Raw genomic sequence first — 20,337 nt, 5'->3', positions numbered from 1 at the left:
TTCATCACAAATATCTTAGTTTGTGTTCTGAATGACCTGAATGTAGGTCTTAAAGGCACTTTTTCGATATTTTAATAGAAAAAATCTTACATATTGTGCCTTTAAGGGTTTGGAGCGACATGAGGGTAAGTAATTAAAGACAGAATTTTCATTTTTGGGTGAGCTATCCCTTTAATAGAACAAAATTATTGTATATGTTTATACAAAAAAACCCTATTTAATTAGCATAGCATTGCAAATGCAGTTTGTAGTTATATTGTGAAAAGAACAAAATGAACGGCAAATAAATGTGTTCGGAAATTCGGCATTTGAGCAGTTAGGGTTATTTATTTATTTGTGAATGAATGAATAAATGAATGAACTTGGAGGACGGAATGAAGGATGTGCTCTCGCTCGCCTCAAACGCGTTCATCATCACCACACACCTGTTACCTGCGCAGGTTCCGCTCACCTGCGCCAGAAACACCACGAGCGCTTCAAAACAACATGACTTGACTTTCCAGCCTCGCGGACAGGACGAACGACTCGCGCCATGACCGTCCCATGGAGCTTGCTGTGGATTCTGGGTTTGATCTGCTCTTCGGACTCCAGCTGCTCTCCGACATCTTACTATAAGAGCTGCTGGATCCGCAGATATCCAGGACTGTATGTGGACATAGAGGAATCTCAGCGCAGAGGAGCCCACATCCTGAAGCTTTATCAGGAGGAGTCTGCGGTAAAATGCAGCAGAGCCTGCTGCCTTACGCGAAACTGTGAGTCTATGCTTTAAAATGAAGAATTGACCACCTAAAACTAAAAAATGTCTTAATGTCATTGCAGTAGATAACAAAACATCAAACCAAGTGCCATTTATTTGAAAGAAAGACAGTACAAGCACACTTTACAAGCAAAACATTTCACAAAAAAAAACGTTAGATTGATTGTATACATCATAAAACAATGCATAATTGTGGTAAACATGGAGACACCAGTGTTTGTTTGTTAGTTCGGTTGAACATGTTGATAGTTAATGTGATTCTCTACACCTGTGTGAACCTGAGGAGAACTGACTTCATATATCCACAAAAAATCACCAAAATACCAGCTGATTCAAACACATTGAGAGATCAAAAATGAAGAAAAGTGATGGTTGTAAATAGAAAAGGTTAATTTGCAATCACGTTCATTTGTTATTTAGTGACGAAGTGTGTGTCAAAAATGCATTTTGTCTTCAGTTTGAACATCACATCTATTGTTTTACTGTTTAAAACCTCACAAATGTATTTGTTTAGCTTGAGAAAATATAAAATAATACAGATACTCTGTAATATTTACATTTAGTAATTTAGAAGAGGCTTTTAGCAACTTCCAAATGAGGAACATCACAAGCAGTTTGTCATAAGAGTCAACAATATTCATAGTTTAAAGCATAAGTTGTAGAGGTAAAATTATTTACATAGTAATTATTGTAATGGAAAATAATTCTATCATAGCTTTATTGACATTTTGAGGAAATTGTTTATTAACTAATTTATTGATTAAATATATGCATGGAAAAATAAATGTGTATGTTATAATTACCTTTTATCATTTTGACTTAAAAAATAAAAATGTGAACAAATATTTATTAACTAAAGTGATTGCACTGTAATGGAAATGCATAAACCTATATTTTAAAATATAATTCACAATCTTCAACCTGGAAGATTTTGTTAATGGGCTTTAACTTACGAATTGCATGTACAGTCTCCTGCAACCTGGCTGTGTTTCATTTCAACACCACTCAGGACAGCGTGAACTGCTTTCATCTTCAATGTCCGAACCTTGAGAGCTGCATTCCTCACCACAGAGGAAATGTCATCCTCTATAATGTCACTAAAGGTGAGAAACCGCACACCGAAATCTACTTTGGTTTGAGGAAATATAAAACCATGATGATCTTTCCTTTTCTTTTAATGATAATTGCATGCCTACATTAAAAGCTTTCCTTTTCTATGCAAGACATTTATACATAATTTGAAGCCAGAACAGAATTACTGAGTGCATTTTAGTATTTTGAACATTCCCTCAGTCTACAAATTTATTTGATTAGGATAAAGCTTGTTTATAAATGATCTGATTGAGATATTTGTCGCTCAGGTGTGGATCCTGACCTGTTGGTTTTCGGGAAGTACTTCACCACCAACGTGCGTGTGCTGCCTCACATGTCCTCCTCACGGCTCAATGTATCAGAGCCGCTGACCTCTGACAAGCGTCAGTTCAACTATCCACCCAACCCGCCCGTCCGTTCCATCAGTCCTGCATCCACTAGCACGAAAAACCCCACAACCCCCCAACAAACCACTCGTGCTGTTCCTACTGCGCATCAAGTACAACATACCCTCCCTCGATGTACTACAATACAGGCTACAACTGCTCAAAGCAAGTCAGAACATGTTATATCAACTACATCAGAGCCTAAAATGGACTCTACACTCAATCCCCAACAGACGACTTCTACTTCACAATGGGCATCGATAAACTTGCGTCATACGACCACCTCTCCGACGGGTGAACCTGATACAACAACTGATACTTTAAACCAAAGAATCCCAAACCCCCCACCTGTTTATATAACCACAGCCCACCCAAGCTCTACAACTGACTACTTTGACTCTACTTTGACCTCCATCCCAATCAACAAAGCTCTAAGTTCCTCAACTACCCAACAGACTTTGGGACTAAAAACTACAGCTATACAGACTACAAACCCTTTGGCGATGGCTTCTCAAATGTCTACACAATCTTCAAGTTCCTCAACTACCCAACAGCCTTTGGGAATGCAAACTACAGCTCTACAGACTACAAACTCTTTGGCAATGGCTTCTCAAAAGTCTATGCAATCTTCACGTTCCTCAACTACTTTGAGACTAAAAACTACAGCTCTACAGAATACAAACTCTTTGGCGATGGCTTCCCAAGACACTATGCAATCTTCAAGTTCCTCAACTATCCAACGGTCTTTGGGACTAAAAACTACAGCTCTACAGAATACAAACTCTTTGGCGACGGCTTCTCAAGACACTAGGCAATCTTCAAGTTCCTCAACTATCCAACAGCATTTGGGATTACAGACTTCAACTCTACAGACTACAAACTCTTTGGCTTCTCAAAAGTCTATGAAATCTTTTACCAAGGTCTTGACAAGTACCCAACAACCCTTAAACCAAACTACAGAGCAAGCTACTTCACTTTATAAGTCCAAGTTGGAAGAGTATCCAAAAACTACAGTGCAAACAACTGTTATTGAGACAGTTACCGCCCAGACATATGCACCTTTACAATCTGAAGCATCAACTACCACGAAACCCTTAATTTCTGCAAACGTTCCCTTACAAACATTGACCCAAATTACAGCTGCATATGAGACAATACAAGCTAAAACTGCTCCAAACACATCAGAGACTAAAATGGGCTCTACACCCAATCCCCAACAGACGACTACTACGTCAAAGTGGACAACCATAGACCCTTTAACTTCTTCAGATGTTCCCTTACAAACCTCATCACAAACTACCCCTGCATATGAGACCTCTACATGGCCTTTACAAACCCCAACCCAAAGTACTACTCTATCCCAACCAAAAGAGACAACTAGCAGTGACACAAGAACCTTACAGATCTCAACCACCACGAATCCTACAATCACCACTGATGGTTCTACAACCCCCAGATATCTGACCCTAAGTTTCACACACACTCGAATGGGCAACTCCGCAACCACCGGTAGTTTGAGTTCTTCTCTAACTGCCCCAACTAGCAGCATGGTGGACAGTCAACCGTACCCCAACGACACGAAGGGTTACATCAGCCGGAACGTCACTATGGGTGATGCACCTCAACCTGGTGAGGATGGAAACTTGATGTCAGTGTGGCATTTGGCGGCCAACACTGTACTGGTGGCTTTAGCGACCTGCGCTACCATCACGTTCTGCTGCTGTTGTTCGGTGTTTGTGGCTCTGAGCTGGAGAGGCCGGAGGCGTCGGAAGGGCAGGTACAGGACAAATCTGAGGTGCAAGAGAGGATCAATGAGACTCATCAAATACGTCATCGTAAGAGAAAGTTCGTAAAGCGGGGTTCTTCACATCTGGCACTGGGTAGGATTTCACCAGCCGTTTGTAAGATCTTACTTGTATTAGAACATAAAGTCCACACTAGCGGCTTAGCTACTAGCTAGATTGTAACTCTACTTTATTCGGTTGCACGATTTGTTCTTAAGGCAGAATGTAGCTAGTAGGTCGTAAGCTCTCTGTAAAGTAATGCACAGTTGTATAATATGACATTTACCTTCAGTGATCCAGTAGCAGCCTTCACATTATGTGAGCAGAAGTTGTTGAAATGGCAGTTTATCCTAACTACTTTTGTCACATGTAACTAACAGTAATCATGAACAACAAAGATATTTTTAAATATAATTTAACGTAATGTTCTCTCTTAAAATGTAAATGTCAATATTATTATATGTCTAAGGGATTGAAGTCTATCAGGTTATACATTAGCTCATTGATGCAATTCAGTCAATCTGCCGATTTATTCTAACTGTTACTCCTAGTCAGAGGCTTCTGTAAATATTTAGGGTAAATTTACACGACAAGGATGTACAACAAAACAGAAAAGTTCGTCGTATGTGTTTTTGAAAAGTTTTGTGTACAGACGACAATGTTGTCCAAACGACACACGGATCCACAAAAATGACTAAAAACACTGTATTATGCATGCTTGGCCAGTAGTTGGCAATGTCGCTTTGTAAAGAAACTCACGCGTGCCAATAGACTGAGCACGTAATATGCATGCGCATAACTTCACCGTTTTCACAAATTTGTGTTTTTATAGTTTATAGGGAGACGATAACGGTATCATTTTCAAAAACTTGCAGTTTTAAACAATTTTTTTTTTAAAGTTTGTATTTTAAAACCACCAAAATACGTTGTTATGTAAATGAACAGCCAAAACGCATAAAGTTTTCAGATTTTAGTCGTAAACAGTTTTGTGTAAATGCCCCCGTAGTTTATATGTAAACTTGCGCTTCAACTAAGTTTAATGGTGCAACGCAAAAATATTTAGCAGTGCGTAACTTGTAACTTTAGTGAACCTTTATGTCAAAACTAGGCTAAGTTGTAACTTATGCACAGCTGGTGCAATCGGCCCCTGGAGGCCAAAAGTCCTGCAGAGTTTAGCTCCAACCCTAATCAAACACACCTGAACAAGCTAATCAAGGTCTTTAGGATTACTAGAAAATTGCAAGATGGTGAGTTTTATAGAGGTTGGAGAGTACAGTGGCACTCCAGGCCCAGATTTGGAGAACACAGGCATAATCAGTTGATCAGATGATCATGTTTTGTGGATGCTGCTAACATTTAATATGGATTAATTCAAACTGAAGGTGTATGTGCTAAAAACTCGCTTTCAAAACCACCTGATGTGGTTGTTCACTTTTTATGACTCATTGTATATAGTCAAACCTAAACATATTACCCTAAGCTTCCCATTCAGTGCCATCCATGGACTATAAAAAACCAAACTTTAGTATTTCGTGAGAATTTGAGGATTCACCAGAGGACTTCAAAACGTCACCATGAGCATTTCTGTAAAATATAAAAGTTAAACAATTCTGAAGATTGATTTTAGTGTTTCAAAACCTAGTAAACTGCCTTAATTTATTCTGCCAACTGCTTTCTAAGACAGCATGGAAGATGGAACCTCATAAGTGATTGATTTGGAACGCTCTACATGGGCAGAATCTCACAATTGATTCTAATAGAGTTTGGTGTTGTATGCTGAGCTGATGCTCTAAAACTTTGGGGTAAACAGTCCATTTAAGTTGGATTTAACTATACTTCAAACAATATATTTGCTATTAAATTAATTTAAAATTAAATTTAAAAATAAGCGATATTTTGTTTGTTTTCGCCGAGTTTGTTGCAATGCATTCTGGAAATTTGCATTTGCAAAAAATACATGCTGCTTTAGAATTTGACCAAAACGAGGCATCATAGAAGTCTGCACTATGATGCATTTAAATGCTGCCTACGGAGGCTACAGTAGGTTTTAGTTCAGATTTTGTGAATTTTCAACCAAGATCTTGTTTTATAAAGTGAATGCATGATGAAAGCATGTATTTTATGGAGGTATTAGTGAAGGAACGTCTTTCTTGGACAGTTTTGTGCATGTAAAGCCTTTAGAATTCCATTAAACAGATTTATATTTATATACAGTTTATATTTTAATTACACCTTTAAAGTCTTATTTTCGGATACAGTCGAGTGAAAACTGACTCTGCAAACACTCGTCCAGTTGAGAACACCTGACAGTTTTGTTCCAAAAAGGCAGTTGGTTGCTAAGTGCTTTAGGATGCGCAAGACCGCCGCCACTTTCCAAGTCCAAATGGAAGCGGCCGGAAGCTCTCGCTGAGGAGTTCGGTTTCTGCTTTCCCAGAAGTGACAGCTCAGAGCAGGAACTAATGGAGTGCTGGGGTATTTTTACTAGATGTTGGCTCAAAGCCTCCTTTCAGTGGGGTGCTGTAATGGCAGCTGATGCACCATCGAGGGAATGTTTTGTGTGGGGAGTTGGTGTTTAATGTTCTAGGGGTAATTATTTCGAGATATGAAATGAACTGACCCAGTTTATATACAGTAAACTACACATTTACTGTGTCTGATATTGAAATGAATAGATCATATTTTGTCATGTACTCATCCGAGTCATTCAAAACTGCATTATTTTATTTTTTCATGAAATAAAAGAGAACTTAATGCAGAAGATCTCAATTTTCATTTGCAGTCTTTTTTTTTTAATGCGGTTGCATTGCAATCGGTCTTGTGAAATGCAAACCAAAGCCACAGGTTTCCCCCTACAGAAGTTTTGTCCTATAATTTTATCTATTAACTATGGAAGCCTGATTCTGCAACAGAATGAAAAAGTCTTTCCTTTATTTTTATATTTTTTATCGTCCCCTCAAAATTCTGATAAAAAAAATAATTGTGAGTTGTAAACTCGGAATTCTGACTTTTTTTCTTTTTTTTTTCTTTCTGCCACAAAAAAATAATTGTGACCTTTTATCTCACAATTCAGACTTCATATTTCACAATTCTGATCTTTCCTGAATTCTAACTTTTCAGAATTTTTCTCAGAACTGAAAGTTATAAATATCGCAATTGCAAAAAAAAAGAAAAGAAATCAGAATTGAATTGTGGGGAAAAAAAGTCTGAATTGTGAGATAAAAAAATTGCAATTACCATTTGTAATTAATTTTGTCCTGTGGCAGAAACAGGCTCTTACTTAACTGATAGCATTTTCAATAGACCTATTTTTGTTGTACTTTTAGAAGCTTGAATATTCTGCTTTTTGTTTTTCATGGGAAAAAAAAAACAAATAAAAAAAAAAGCAGAAATTGGTTAACGTCGCTCATTAATTGCTGTGGCAGAAACAGGCTCTTACTTAACTGATAGCATTTTCAATAGACCTATTTTTGTTGTACTTTTAGAAGCTTGAATATTCTTTTTGTTTTTCATGGGAAAAAAAAAACAAATAAAAAAAAAAAGCAGAAATTGGTTAACGTCGCTCATTAATTGTCATTAATTTATTTTTCGTGAATATAGCAGACTTTTGCATATAATTTGAAAACAACAACAAAAACATCAAAATGATAAAAACAATGCATGGCTCACTGGTGAAAAAAAAAAAAAGCCACCTTACTGCTTTTAGTTTTCCCTAACACATTTTTAATATGAAATTATACATGTATATTCCCTATAACGGAGCTCAGATATTAAAGAGCTTCTTCACAGCCTCTTTATACTTGTGTAGATTTTCCTCGGTCTCTCCCTCGTTCTTCAGCCTGAGCATGGTGTCTCTGTACTCCTGCACCGCCGGCTGCCCCAGCAGCTCCTCCACCTCATCCTTCGCTCCAAGCGGTCGCATGCGCAGGAGAGTGTCCAGAACGTTCTTTTGGGACGGACTGTCTTCCCACTCGTACTCCTCCATATCCGCACGCGTCTTTTCCTGCTCCCACGCCTCGGTTTTCTGTAAAACAGTGACATGGCAAAAACAGTTTTAAAAGACTGATGGTGAAAATGATTGATTGATCAAGTGGAAGATAACAGCAAAATGTTTGGTGTGCACTCTCAAATGTGTTGTACCAAATGCAGTGGTGAAAATAATGAATTTACGATTAGGATTGCTGTACAATATGAAATTAGGTAAAAGCAAAGGCACACTGTGCAATATCAGCAGTCTTTTACACCTGTGACTGTATGGCATTACATTTAACATGGAAAAACATTAAGTCTCCACCGTATGGGAAAACAATATATATTTTCATATATATATTAAAATATACAAAAAATGGCAAAACATTGATGAAATATATTTAAAAATATATTTATATAATGTTTTTGAATACATTTAAAAATGTATTTTTATGTCCTTTTTTTGTCTAATTTTCTATTAATCTGAATATATTTATATTGTTAAAAAATGTGTACATACACAAAAGTCCAAAAATGTATATATATATTTTAGAATATGTGACCCTGGAGCACAAAAGCAGTCTTAAGTCGCTGGGGTATATTTGTAGCAATAGCCAACAATACATTGTATGGGTGAAAATTATTGATTTTTCTTTTATACCAAAAATCATTAGGATATTAAGTAAAGATCATGTTCCATGAAGATATTTTGTAAATTTCCTACCATAAATATATCAAAAAATCTCAATTACAAAAAATGGACCCTTATGACTGGTTTTGTGGTCCAAAATATATTTATATGTTTTTGAATATATTTAAAAATAAATGTTTTTTTTTGTTGATTTCCTCAATTTTTGACTTCTCATCTCAATATAAATTATATTTATATTGTTAACAACTTCACTTAAAAATACATTGCCCCAAAAGTGTACACATACAAAAAATGGCCATATATATATATTATATGAATAATTTAATTATCACATTTTCAATCTAAATATATTTATATTTTTACATTTTGCACTTACCCAAAGTGTATTTTAAGATTAGAAATGTATTTTCTTGCACTTTTTGAAATATATTTTAGCATTGGATGGTTTAAACAAAATATTTCCTTAAGCTGCATTGTTTACAACATATTTAAAAATGCCAAAAATATATAGCTAATATAGATTTTAAAATACATTTACTTTATTTTGATTACTTAGGTATGTTTTTTTTATTTTATTTTTATTTTATCATTATTTTTTTTAAATATTTTGGCCAGATTTTGTATGTCATATAGTTGTACTAATGAAAAAGTGTCTCAAACTCTCCTCATAGGAGCATCAACTGCAGGACTTAAAATGTCACTGTTAGAACTTCACTGAAGGCTGAGATTCATCATACAAGCAATGAATCAAGTGCCTGAGAGCATGCGACACTAAACGATCCAAGCCTTACAATATTATCTTCTGGTAAAAGAAGTGATTTGATGATAAAATGTCAAAAAGCACATTTAAACCCAACTTGGACTAAGATTGTTTAAGCATTGAAAACAAACTATACTTTTCGACCGTCTTGGATCGGCTGAGGAATTCTGGCACGATAAAAATGCCAAGCTGATTTGGAAAGGAACTGCTGTAATAAACACGACGAGCGGCTCTGATTTCACTGAAAACATGAAGAGACCCGCTCAACATTTGCTTAAGCGTTTGAACGAGTGCTGCAAACTTTTAAAGACAGCTTGAGTTTGATAAGAACCCTTGGAGTCCCTCCTTAGCCTGAGACTAAATTTTCCCAATACTTCCCATCCTCAGTGACAAAAGCGTCTTTGTGTGTGTGAAGGCCTCTGGTGCTCCAGCCTAATGACTATCAATACAGGTCATGCACACACAAACCAATCCCTCGTCCTTCTCCCTTTCCAAACGTCCTCCATTCCTCTCCTCAAATCACCCGGCCGCAGGGCACTACTTAGGGAGCGACTGATGGATTAGGTGGTTTCTATGGAGATGAAGGTGGTTTGGCCAGACCGTGAGGATTTGATTAGGACTGTTGACCCAAATGATTCAATTTAGCCGAAGAGGCAAATCAAATGGTTTGCAACTAATTGATGAGATTGGCCTTTCACTGGAGAGAGTAGGAGTGTAATTGAGGACCTGACTGAGGACATGAAGACGCTCGTGGTTTGCTTTCGAAAGGCCACCGCTGTGCGAGCCGAGCTGATCGGTTAACCGCTCGGGGAAAGAAAAATATGGGTTCTTGGAGAGCTCTTCTGTTCAAGAAACACCAAAAACAAGCGTTAAAGTCAATGTGAAATCAATATAGACCCCATTTTTGGAAATGACTTTAAAGGGTTAGTTCACCCAAAAACTTGGGTGTCATTAATTACTCACTCTCGTGTTGTTCGAAACCCGTAAGGCCTTTGTTCATCTTCGGAACACAAACGAAGTTATTTTTGATGAAATCTGAGAGCTCTCTGACCCTCCCTCCAATAGACAGCAAGGTAACTACCACGTTCAAGGTCCAGAAAAGTACCAAGATGATCGACAAAGTAGACCGTGTGACATCAGTGGTTCAACTGTAAAGTTACGAAGCTACGAGAATACTTTTTTGCACAAAGAAAACAAAAATAACGACTTTATTCCACATTTTCGTCTCTACTGCATCACTTGTGGATGCGCGTTCACGACAGCGTGTGAATAAAGTTGTTATTTTTGTTTTCGTATCTCATATTTCATCAAAAATATCTTAAATTGTGTTCCGAAGATGAACGAAGGTCTTACGGGTTTCGAACAACACGAGGGTGAGTAATTAATGACAGAATTTTCATTTTTGGGTGAACTAACCCTTTAATCTTTCAATTGAAAAACGTGACGTTTCCCCATATAATGGAAATTTAATAAAAATTATTATATGTGTTTACAGATATATTTTTAAATGTATTTCAAAATATAATGCTAATGTATATTTTAAATACATTTCATATGTTAGCATTATAATATAAAAAAGCTATATATCTATATCTAAATGTAGTTATAATATTCAAAATATATTTAAATACTTCTTGTATTTAGCCAAAATATATTTTATTATCAGAAATGTATTTTTTCCACATTTAATATTTTATATAAATACAGGTAAATACATAAATATGTTTTGATATTTTGAAGTTTTAGTTACTTATATTTCCAAAATGTATTTTAAGATTGGAAACTTTTTTTTTTGTGACATTTTGTAATATATTTTAGCATTTGAAGGTTTAAAAAAAAAAAAAAAAAAAACCCTGAAAAATACATATCCTTAAGTTGCATTGTTTATTTAGCATATATTTGAAACTTATTTTTGGCCAGCAAAAAAAAAAAAAAAATGCTAATATAGTTTTTAAAGTATTTTGATATGCTTTAGTTTACTATATTTCCTATATTTATTATATTTACCCAAAATGTATTTTAAGATTGGACATTTTTTTTTTTGGACATTTTGTAATATATTTTAGCATTTGAAGGTTTAAATAAAATGTTACATTTGAAAAACTATTTCCTTAAGCTGTATCTTTACAACATATAAAAACACATTTACATAAATATATTTTGATCGTAGTTATATTTCCCATATTTATGCTTTTTTACCTAAAATGTATTTAAAGATCAGAAACAAGGGTTTAAATTAAATATTATACATTTTAAAAATCAATTTCCTATATTGCTATTTAAATATATAGCTAATATAGATATGCATAAATATATTTTGACTTATATTTAAATTAAATTCTAAATTATATTTTCTTATTTTTACCCAAATGTATTTTAAGATTGGAAAATGTATTTTTGTGGACATTTTTTGTAATATATTTTAGCATTTGATTTAAACGAAATCTATTTTACATTAGGAAAATGTATCCCACAAATATCCTAACATATTTCCATGAAGTCGAGCTGTATTATTGATTAATTTTTGTATTTTTTTTGCTGTTTGGCCACCCAACATTTCAGAAGTACACCGCATTGCAATCACGTGTTGTGATGACTTCACGACGCATTAAAAACCAAATGAAATGGAAAAAAGGGGTGATATTTAACCTCTGGAAACACACCCAGGCCACATTTGTTCCAAAACCTCTTCCAGTCAATGTGAACACAGTTTGAATGGATTATCCTGTAGCCGTATTGGCAGCTAAATCAGGTCTTGGAGATACAATCACCCTCGTGGTCTGGAACAATCGGCTGCTTTGTGGCCCCCCCTCCCGTTCCCACCCGACGTCACTCTACCCCGTCCTGAGCGCTCCGAGCCGCCACTGTGCTAGCCATTGTGCTAGCGAAAGGCCAGCGGACACCGTTACACTTCCCAACCAGGATGGCAAACAAAGCTCGAGCGTGGTTCTCAGCCAGGCTTCTTAGTGAAGCTCAGAACATAGTTACACAATACCAAAGCCAGCTAGTCTCCAGCGACAAGAGCATGATGGGAAAATGCACACATCTTGAGCAAACTTAGGGAAGGGGATGTAAAAACCCAAAGTGCACCGTCACTGTTGTGGATTCCCAACCTTTATTCATACCCCCCTCATCCTATCATTTAATGTCGTCCCACAGGGGGTCTCTGTCATGGAAATCCACCCCACTGCCAGCGGGACCCCACTGAAACTTTCATAAGAGTTCAGGTACAATAGAGATATGAAATATTCATGTGTTCAGTGACAGACATCAGAGAGACTGTCCTGTGATTCAAACACACGAGCACGGAGAACACATCAACCTCCATCAGACAGAAGCTGATCACAATCCAGTCGATGTACTGATACAGAAATCACAATGATCAATAATGATTAGTGCTAAGGCAAGCATCACTATTATTATTGCTCATGCTTAAAGCAATGGTTCACTTAAAAATTAGAAATTTGTAATAATTTAATACATTTATGCCATTAGAAAGTTTGAACAAAAGTGAATTGACACATGAAACATATGATATTATTGCTAATATTATACCGCTTTGCCACCCTTAAGAAATATATTGTATATTATTATACTTAAAAAAAAATTTATATAATTGTATAATTTATTTTTATTATTATTAAATTTAGTTTTGTATAAATACATCATATATGTGTATGTATGTGTATATATATATAATTCTAGAATTAATATACATACATATACATACACACAAACATGTATTACTGTATAGTACTTTTAACAAAAAATAAAATCAAGTGGTGACTGATATTGATACTGATATAGATATTATGCATCTCAATTATTGTTGACATCTGAAGACTATTTTAACATCTACAGGGTTAATTTTCTTCATGCAAACAAAATGTTTTATTTCATGCAAATTTTGACCTGCATATTTCTTGACAGTTTTCATGAAATCCACCCTGTAGCATGTAAATCCTGCCCTACTGTGTAGATATTAGGGCTGTCAAAATGGCTGAAAATCTAAATTCGAATTTTGTACTTAAATATGATCAATATTCGAATTTAAAAGGCATAATTTCAGTTAGGGGGAAAAAAGCTTTTGGCTTCTCTCGAGGCCACAAGAAAACAAAAAACAAAACAGCATCATGCATGTATGTATAGTTTAATACAAAGGACCGAAAACCAATCACACTTTCTTCATTTAAAAACATGAGATGCAGTGGGATGGGAAAAACCGCCATAATGTCTCGAGACATGTTTTTTAAACGTTAAACTTGCGTTAATTTTACATGGCTTTCTAAACATGTGGCTCTCTTGTGCGAGACGCGAGTGCAATGATGATAGATGTCCCTCTAGAAAATGTGATAAATATGCGTTCTGTGTGAACCGGTTTTGACGTAAACAACATTCTCCGCAATCCAGTGGGCTTTTTATTTTAAATTCGACGAATATTCGAAATTCGCAATTTTTTTTTTTTACAGCCCTAGTAGATATGATCTTAAACATTGAACCTATACAGATTTGTACATGACAGCTAATAAATCACAAAAATGCATCTCATTTCAGCTTGCTGGAAAAAGTTGAAATCGCATACAAATGTCAGTGTTTCTGAAGTAATGTGGAGGGTTGCAGACTCACCCAGGACTCGTGGTAAAGCACGGTGAGGAGGTACATGGCGTAATCGTAATTCTGCTGTCTCAGCGGGCAACTACAATCACACACACACAAAGATCATTTTAACGTAAGAGAAATGAGGAATAAAACAACACAGAAGAATATGTATCCATATCACGCACCTGTCTGTGGTTATGGTGAGCGTGTCGGTGTCTTTGCAGTATCGCTCTTCACCGAGTTTGATCATCTTCTTTCTGGCGTGATCATCCAGATTCAAGCTGGAGAGCTTCACCTGCAAAGGGCAGAAACACATTTGAACTGCCTTTTTTAATTAGGGAGAATGTTTAAATGGTTAAAAATGCATCATTATTGAGAGTACACACACGAGGAATAAAGTATAGTCAGATAGTAAACACTGATAGGATGATCAGGACCCTGCTTATCTCTTGATGTACTAAAATAACTAAAACTGAAATAAAATGAATGAAATATGACAAATGACACAAACACATAAAATCACTAATGTAAAAAAATTAAAATGAAATCAGAAAATACAAAAATAAACTTCAATATTTATCAAATTGTTTTATAAAATGTATAAAAATATATTTTATTAAAAATAATAAAACTATAATAGTATCTCGATACTAAAATAACATGCATAGACAATAATGACAAAAAACACAACAAAATCATTAAAACTTCAACAAAAATTTAAATAAACAGAAAACAAAAATGTAAACATGCACTTATAGATTTTTTTTAAATAAAATGTATGTAAAACATTTATAATAAATTAAAAATATTAATAGGGATACAAAATAACATAAATAGTCATGAAAAGGACAAAAACACAAAATCACTAAAACTGTAACACAAATTTTAAAGAAAAAATATAAAAATATAATTCATAATATAAAATATTATAACTGACAACTGAAGTTTTTATTATAATATTTTCTATTCATTTAACATTTTGTTAAAGTTTATTTATATTTATTTCCCAGTCTTGAAAGTTCATCAAAGGACAATGAGTCACTTAATCCAAATCTTCAGCATTTCTCCAGCAATCATTTTCACTTGGCGTTCCTCCAGTCATCTTGAACATGCTTTCTATTAAATCTCATTCTTCCAAACAACAAACCCTCAAAAAGCACTAACTATCATGTACAACTCTGCTCTTTAAATCCCGCTCCGGCTCGGCACAAACACAACCCAGTGTCATCACTACAGTAAGCTCTCTCTCTCAAAGAACAAAACAATGGTGCACAATGCAATAGCACTTGACTTATCCTGGGTTTTCTGGCTGTTTCAGTCAAGAAGACCCTCATCCCGTAAATCTGCCCTTTGATCCCCTTCACATCCAGCCCTAATCCAACGGGATTAACGTCAGATGGCGATTCCTGGTTTTTCAGCCAGATGGTGAGAGATTTATGATAAATCGCACATTTCAGATTATAAATAAAGAGAGAATATACTGCAAAATCAATGAGGCCATCACGCATAGGGATGTAACGGTAACGGTATGAAAATTTCTTATCACGATTATAGTGACCAAAATGATCAGGGTTATCAGTATTATCACGGTATTGTTAACGTGCTGGAGATGTTCAAAAAGTAACGACATATAAATCACTTCAAGTTTTATATCTAAAAATCAACAAACAACAAATTCTTAGCTTTCCGCCATGTTTTCACACAAAATGAAACTACTCTGCGTGCTGTGCGCACGTGAGACTGTTACTTAAAACTGTGCTTTATGCTGCACAGTATTTATTTATCGTGAGTTGTTCAAATCGCGGTAATCTAATACAGTTTTAATGATAATTAAAAGATGAAACGGTAATACTAACCGTGGGGAATTTTATCATGATTTATCGTCAAACCGGTAATCGTTACATCCCTAAGATTCACGCATGTCTTCAAGTGACCGCATTTCATTGACGAGTATTTATCCATTTATTGACGACAAGCAAAAATGACTTATTACTTATCTGGAATGTTTATGCTCATTTAATTCTCCTGTATCTTTCGTAATGTGCTACTGAATATGTTCAAGTGTAAATAATTCTGCTAAGAGGAGACAGTATGGGCAGAAAAACAGTCCACATCATGCTTCATTTTTTAAGTAGCCGGACTTTTGACAGTAAATGTCTAGTCCCTTCCGCAGCATATTCTGTCCAAAAACACCCATTTAGACAGAAAGAGACCATGACTGACGTGTAAAAGCGACTAACCGCAGTTTGTTTTGCTTTGACATCCCATTTACACACAGTTTACTCTAAATACGTGATGATGAAAAACTGAATGGTTACACACACACACACACAAAAAAAAAAAACGGAACGAAAATGTGTCGAATTTCTGCCCATTCAAACAGATTATTTCACAAAGAAAACAAAGCAGAATACGCAGTTTAGCTCTGGTTTCTAGGTGGATGCTGGGCTGTTTTGAACAAAGAGGTCATATCCAAAAACAAAAAAATTTCATAATTTGGAAAATATTAATTTAAGCTCCAGAAAGTAATAAACAAAACTGACAGACGTACCTTCAGTGTCACTATCCTCGCGTCTGGGTTTTTCAGCGACAATCCAGCGGATACGAATTCCTTACTCTGCACCTGGATTGGAAAATGTTTCATGCACTTCTCATCCGAGTCCAGGGCAGACGGCCACTCCGTACAGAACTCTGGACAAATTAAACGGAAAACATTTACAAATCTTTCTCTCTCATTTAGCACGCCACATAACATTTGCTGCTGTCCATTATTGAAAACTGAAAAAAACTCACGCTTCAGGGCCTCACAGTGCTTCTTAATAGCAACAGGGGTTAAGTGTAAAAAGTTTGGGATCTGAAAGACATTAAAGCATGATTAAAAAAAGTGTTTTATTACAAATGTCACGTTTTGATGTATATGCAACAAAAGACGAGCTGAATAGGACCAGTTAGCATTATTTAAAGTTCACAATAAGGTTTCCACAATTTATATACACGGGTTTCCATTTTTGCAGAAAAAAAAATGTTCCAAATTCTAAAAATTTCTGTTCAAAGAGACATGCTAGGTCTACATCCTTACAAACTGACCTTAGAGATATGCTCTGCCATACACATCATAATGCACAAACAGGGTTTCTGCAGTTTTTATGAAGGTACATTTAAAATTAAGGAATAATTTGAATGGAACAAAATATGTCGATATGGTCTCAATTAGCTACACTTCAAAGTTTGAAAATACAAGATCGCCATTATTTTTCCAATTCATTTGACAAAAAAGGGCTTAATTAGCTCAAACACTGGAATATGGAAATAAATCGTACTATAGCTTGAGATCGCAAGGCAAAAAAAAGTGTTCATCTGTATTTTTGTCTTGTCTTCCAGTGCAAATGTCTGAAGATTCTTAAATCAAGACATTTACTTGAGAACAAAAATGACATAAGAAATCTTGTTTTCTCAGCGAGTTTATGATTAAAACAAGAACAAATCTGCCAATGAACTCTGAAAAATCAACTTAATTAAAAGGGAAAACAAGTTTTCATACCTTATTGAAAGACAATTGTTCTTGTTTTAAGCATAAACTCACTTAATTGTGTTCAATTTCTCAAAAAACAAGACTTCATATGTGACCCTGGAGCACAAAAGCAGTCATAAGTCGCTGGGGTATATTTGTAGCAATAGCCAACAATACATTGTATGGGTCAAAATTATCAATTTTTCTTTTATGCCAAAAATCATTAGGACATTAAGTAAAGATCATGTTCCATGAAGATATTTTGTAAATTCCTTACCATAAATATATCAAAACTTAATTTTTGATTAGTAATATGCATTGCTAAGGACTTCATTTGGACAACTTTGAAGCTGATTTTCTCAATATTTAGATTTTTTTGCACCCTCAGATTCCAGATTTTCAAATAGTTGTATCTCAGCCAAATATTGTCCGATCCTAACAAACCATACATCAATGGAAAGCTAATTTATTAAGCTTTTAGATGATGTATAAATCTCAATTTTGAAAAATTGACACTTATGACTGGTTTTGTGGTCCAGGGTTCACATATGTTCAATTTGCATCTCAAATGTGTCTTGATTTAAGGATGTTGAAATTAGTATTGAGGAAGATAGTGTTTTTCTTTTTTTGTGCAATGCATGCAACATTTAATGCCATGGCTTTATGAATTTAAGACTTTCTGCTGCAATTTAAGACCTTTTTAGGTCTTAATTTGTGGAATGGCTTATTAAGACTTTTTAAGACCAGTAGAACCCCCCCCCCCCCAAAATAAATACATAACAAATAAATATTGTACATTGCACTTCTGCTTGAGTTTGTTTTAATTTTGTTTTTAAATAGATGTAGTTGAAAAGACTTTATCACCTTTATCAGTTCCAGGTTGCCCTTCTTGGCAGGCGGTACGCCTCTCTTCACGGGATATCCCATCCGCACCGGCAGAGGAACGGTGGACGGTTTGAACGACGCTGCAGTGGGATAAACTGCGGTCCAGTCCTGATCCACAGTCATCCGCTCGGTCCTGGGTTCCCCAGCCTGTGCCATGCAATCAAACGTGTTTTATTATCAATAATATTATTTACCTGATTCATAAAGATAGATCAGAACACAGACCAACTGCATTACGAGTATGATGAGGTAAAGCGTAATAACAACCTGTCTCTTTGACCTCCGCTGACCCCGGACACCTTGACCTGCGGCTTCTGTAATCAGACATTTGATGAGTGCAGAAATTACGTGCACATTCAATAAGTAACGTTATTTTTTAAGTCACAATATTAGGCCATAATAAACAATTTAGTTAAATACAACATGCCAGACGAGCAATTAACCCTGAATTTGATGGTACAATGACGGTATCAACTGATAATACCATGGGTATTGAATGAGTAATGTACACTAGGTATTGAACGATTATCATATTCATTTACAACTGTATTTACTTAGTCAAAGAATACCATGGTAGTACTATGGTACATGTCCAATAACATTTTAATATTATGCCAGTTTTGTTAGTTAAATGTAATATTTCATTTTAGTAATGTAATGACATATTTACTCTATAATAATCATAGTCATTATTTTGTAGCTCTCCGTAATACTGTAAATAGATTAAATAACAGATAATACGATTTTTACCTGATTCTGTGGTCACGGCGCTTGTTGAGAGGACAGAGGAGATTGAAATCCTCCTGCTGAATGAAATTAAGCTATATATTGCATTAATATTACAGTTTATTTTGCATAAGGAGGACAGCGCAGGGTGAGTGATGTACGCAGCCATGATGGAAAAACCTGCAGCGTGCCTACGGCGGCCCGGATGGACGCAAATAAAGCGAAGCTAAAAACGTGAGAGACGTGTTAAATGCTAGTGCTGTTCATTCGATATCAAAACACAAACGAACCGAACGCTCTGCTTTTTATTCAAAACAACATTTAAGTGTAACATTTTGAGAGTGAAACATATAAGCTGGAGCGCCTCTTTGCGTTCTACGTGGAGAATATAACTAGATGGAAAACGAATGAATTGAACAGAAAGTCTTGAGATGCGTTTTTAAGAGAATGTTTTTTAACTGATTATCGTTTTGAACTATTTTTTTTAATCTGACTAGCACGTTCGCGATACGTTATAAGTGTATTAATAACGCGTACATTATATAGCTAAAATAACTCTGTGAAACCTTTTGCTTGCAAATAACGTATTTGTTAAACAATATAAATAACTTCTATTTGATATTTTTTATTATTTTTTATATTATTATTATCAGTGTTGGGAGTAACGCATCACAAGTAACGCGAGTTACGTAATCGGATTACTTTTTTAACTGAGGCTTATTCATTTCACTTTTGGTGTGAAAAGGCTTTTATATTTGCCAAAAACAGAACTTTTTTATTTTAAAAACAAACAAGCAAGCACTGTCCAGATTTTAAAAGTAACGCAAAAGTACCGTAACGCATTACTTTCAATAAAAAGTAACGAAGTAACGTAATTAGTTACTTTTTATGGAGTAACGCAATATTGTAATGCATTACTTTTAAAAGTAACTTTCCCCAACATTGATTATTATTAGCGGAATCATCATTTTTTCCCCCAGAGAGTATGGCGTAATACTCTTTACATATATCAGAGCCGAAAACGTTTGAATTTGTTATGTTTATGAAATATTTCAAAAGCTTCCTCCGTGAGCCCGCCTTGACAGACGCGATGATCTCTGTTCTGTTGCATCTCCACAAATGTGTTTCACTCACAGCATCACAGACAACTGAAGCACATCTCCTCTTCACTGCAATTAACGCGTTTACTTCAGATGATGATGATGATGATGATGATGAA

General features: G+C 35.3%; 1 protein-coding gene and 1 long non-coding RNA gene across 2 annotated transcripts; one reads left to right on the top strand and one right to left on the bottom strand.

Annotated features, from left to right (window-relative positions):
- Window positions 1-7,582: 7,582 nt before the first annotated feature.
- mrps35 (mitochondrial ribosomal protein S35) lies at window positions 7,583-19,407 on the bottom strand. Its single transcript, XM_016461143.1, has 8 exons — window positions 19,143-19,407; window positions 18,660-18,706; window positions 18,372-18,539; window positions 16,790-16,850; window positions 16,548-16,687; window positions 14,182-14,291; window positions 14,024-14,093; window positions 7,583-8,040 (listed from the first exon to the last, which is right to left on the bottom strand). Exons 1-8 carry the CDS (start codon window positions 19,285-19,287, stop codon window positions 7,780-7,782), a joined length of 1,002 nt encoding a protein of 333 aa, XP_016316629.1. The 5' UTR covers window positions 19,288-19,407; the 3' UTR covers window positions 7,583-7,779.
- Window positions 12,529-18,441, top strand: LOC107669044 (uncharacterized). Its single transcript, XR_001631941.1, has 3 exons — window positions 12,529-12,624; window positions 15,315-15,421; window positions 18,381-18,441. It is a non-coding gene; the product is annotated as an uncharacterized LOC107669044 (long non-coding RNA).
- Window positions 19,408-20,337: the final 930 nt, after the last annotated feature.

This window comes from Sinocyclocheilus anshuiensis, unplaced genomic scaffold (genome assembly GCF_001515605.1).
Source record: "Sinocyclocheilus anshuiensis isolate Anshui unplaced genomic scaffold, SAMN03320099.WGS_v1.1 scaffold324, whole genome shotgun sequence".
Taxonomy (NCBI): Eukaryota; Metazoa; Chordata; class Actinopteri; order Cypriniformes; family Cyprinidae; genus Sinocyclocheilus; species Sinocyclocheilus anshuiensis.
This window is presented reverse-complemented; position numbering and strand designations above follow the sequence as displayed.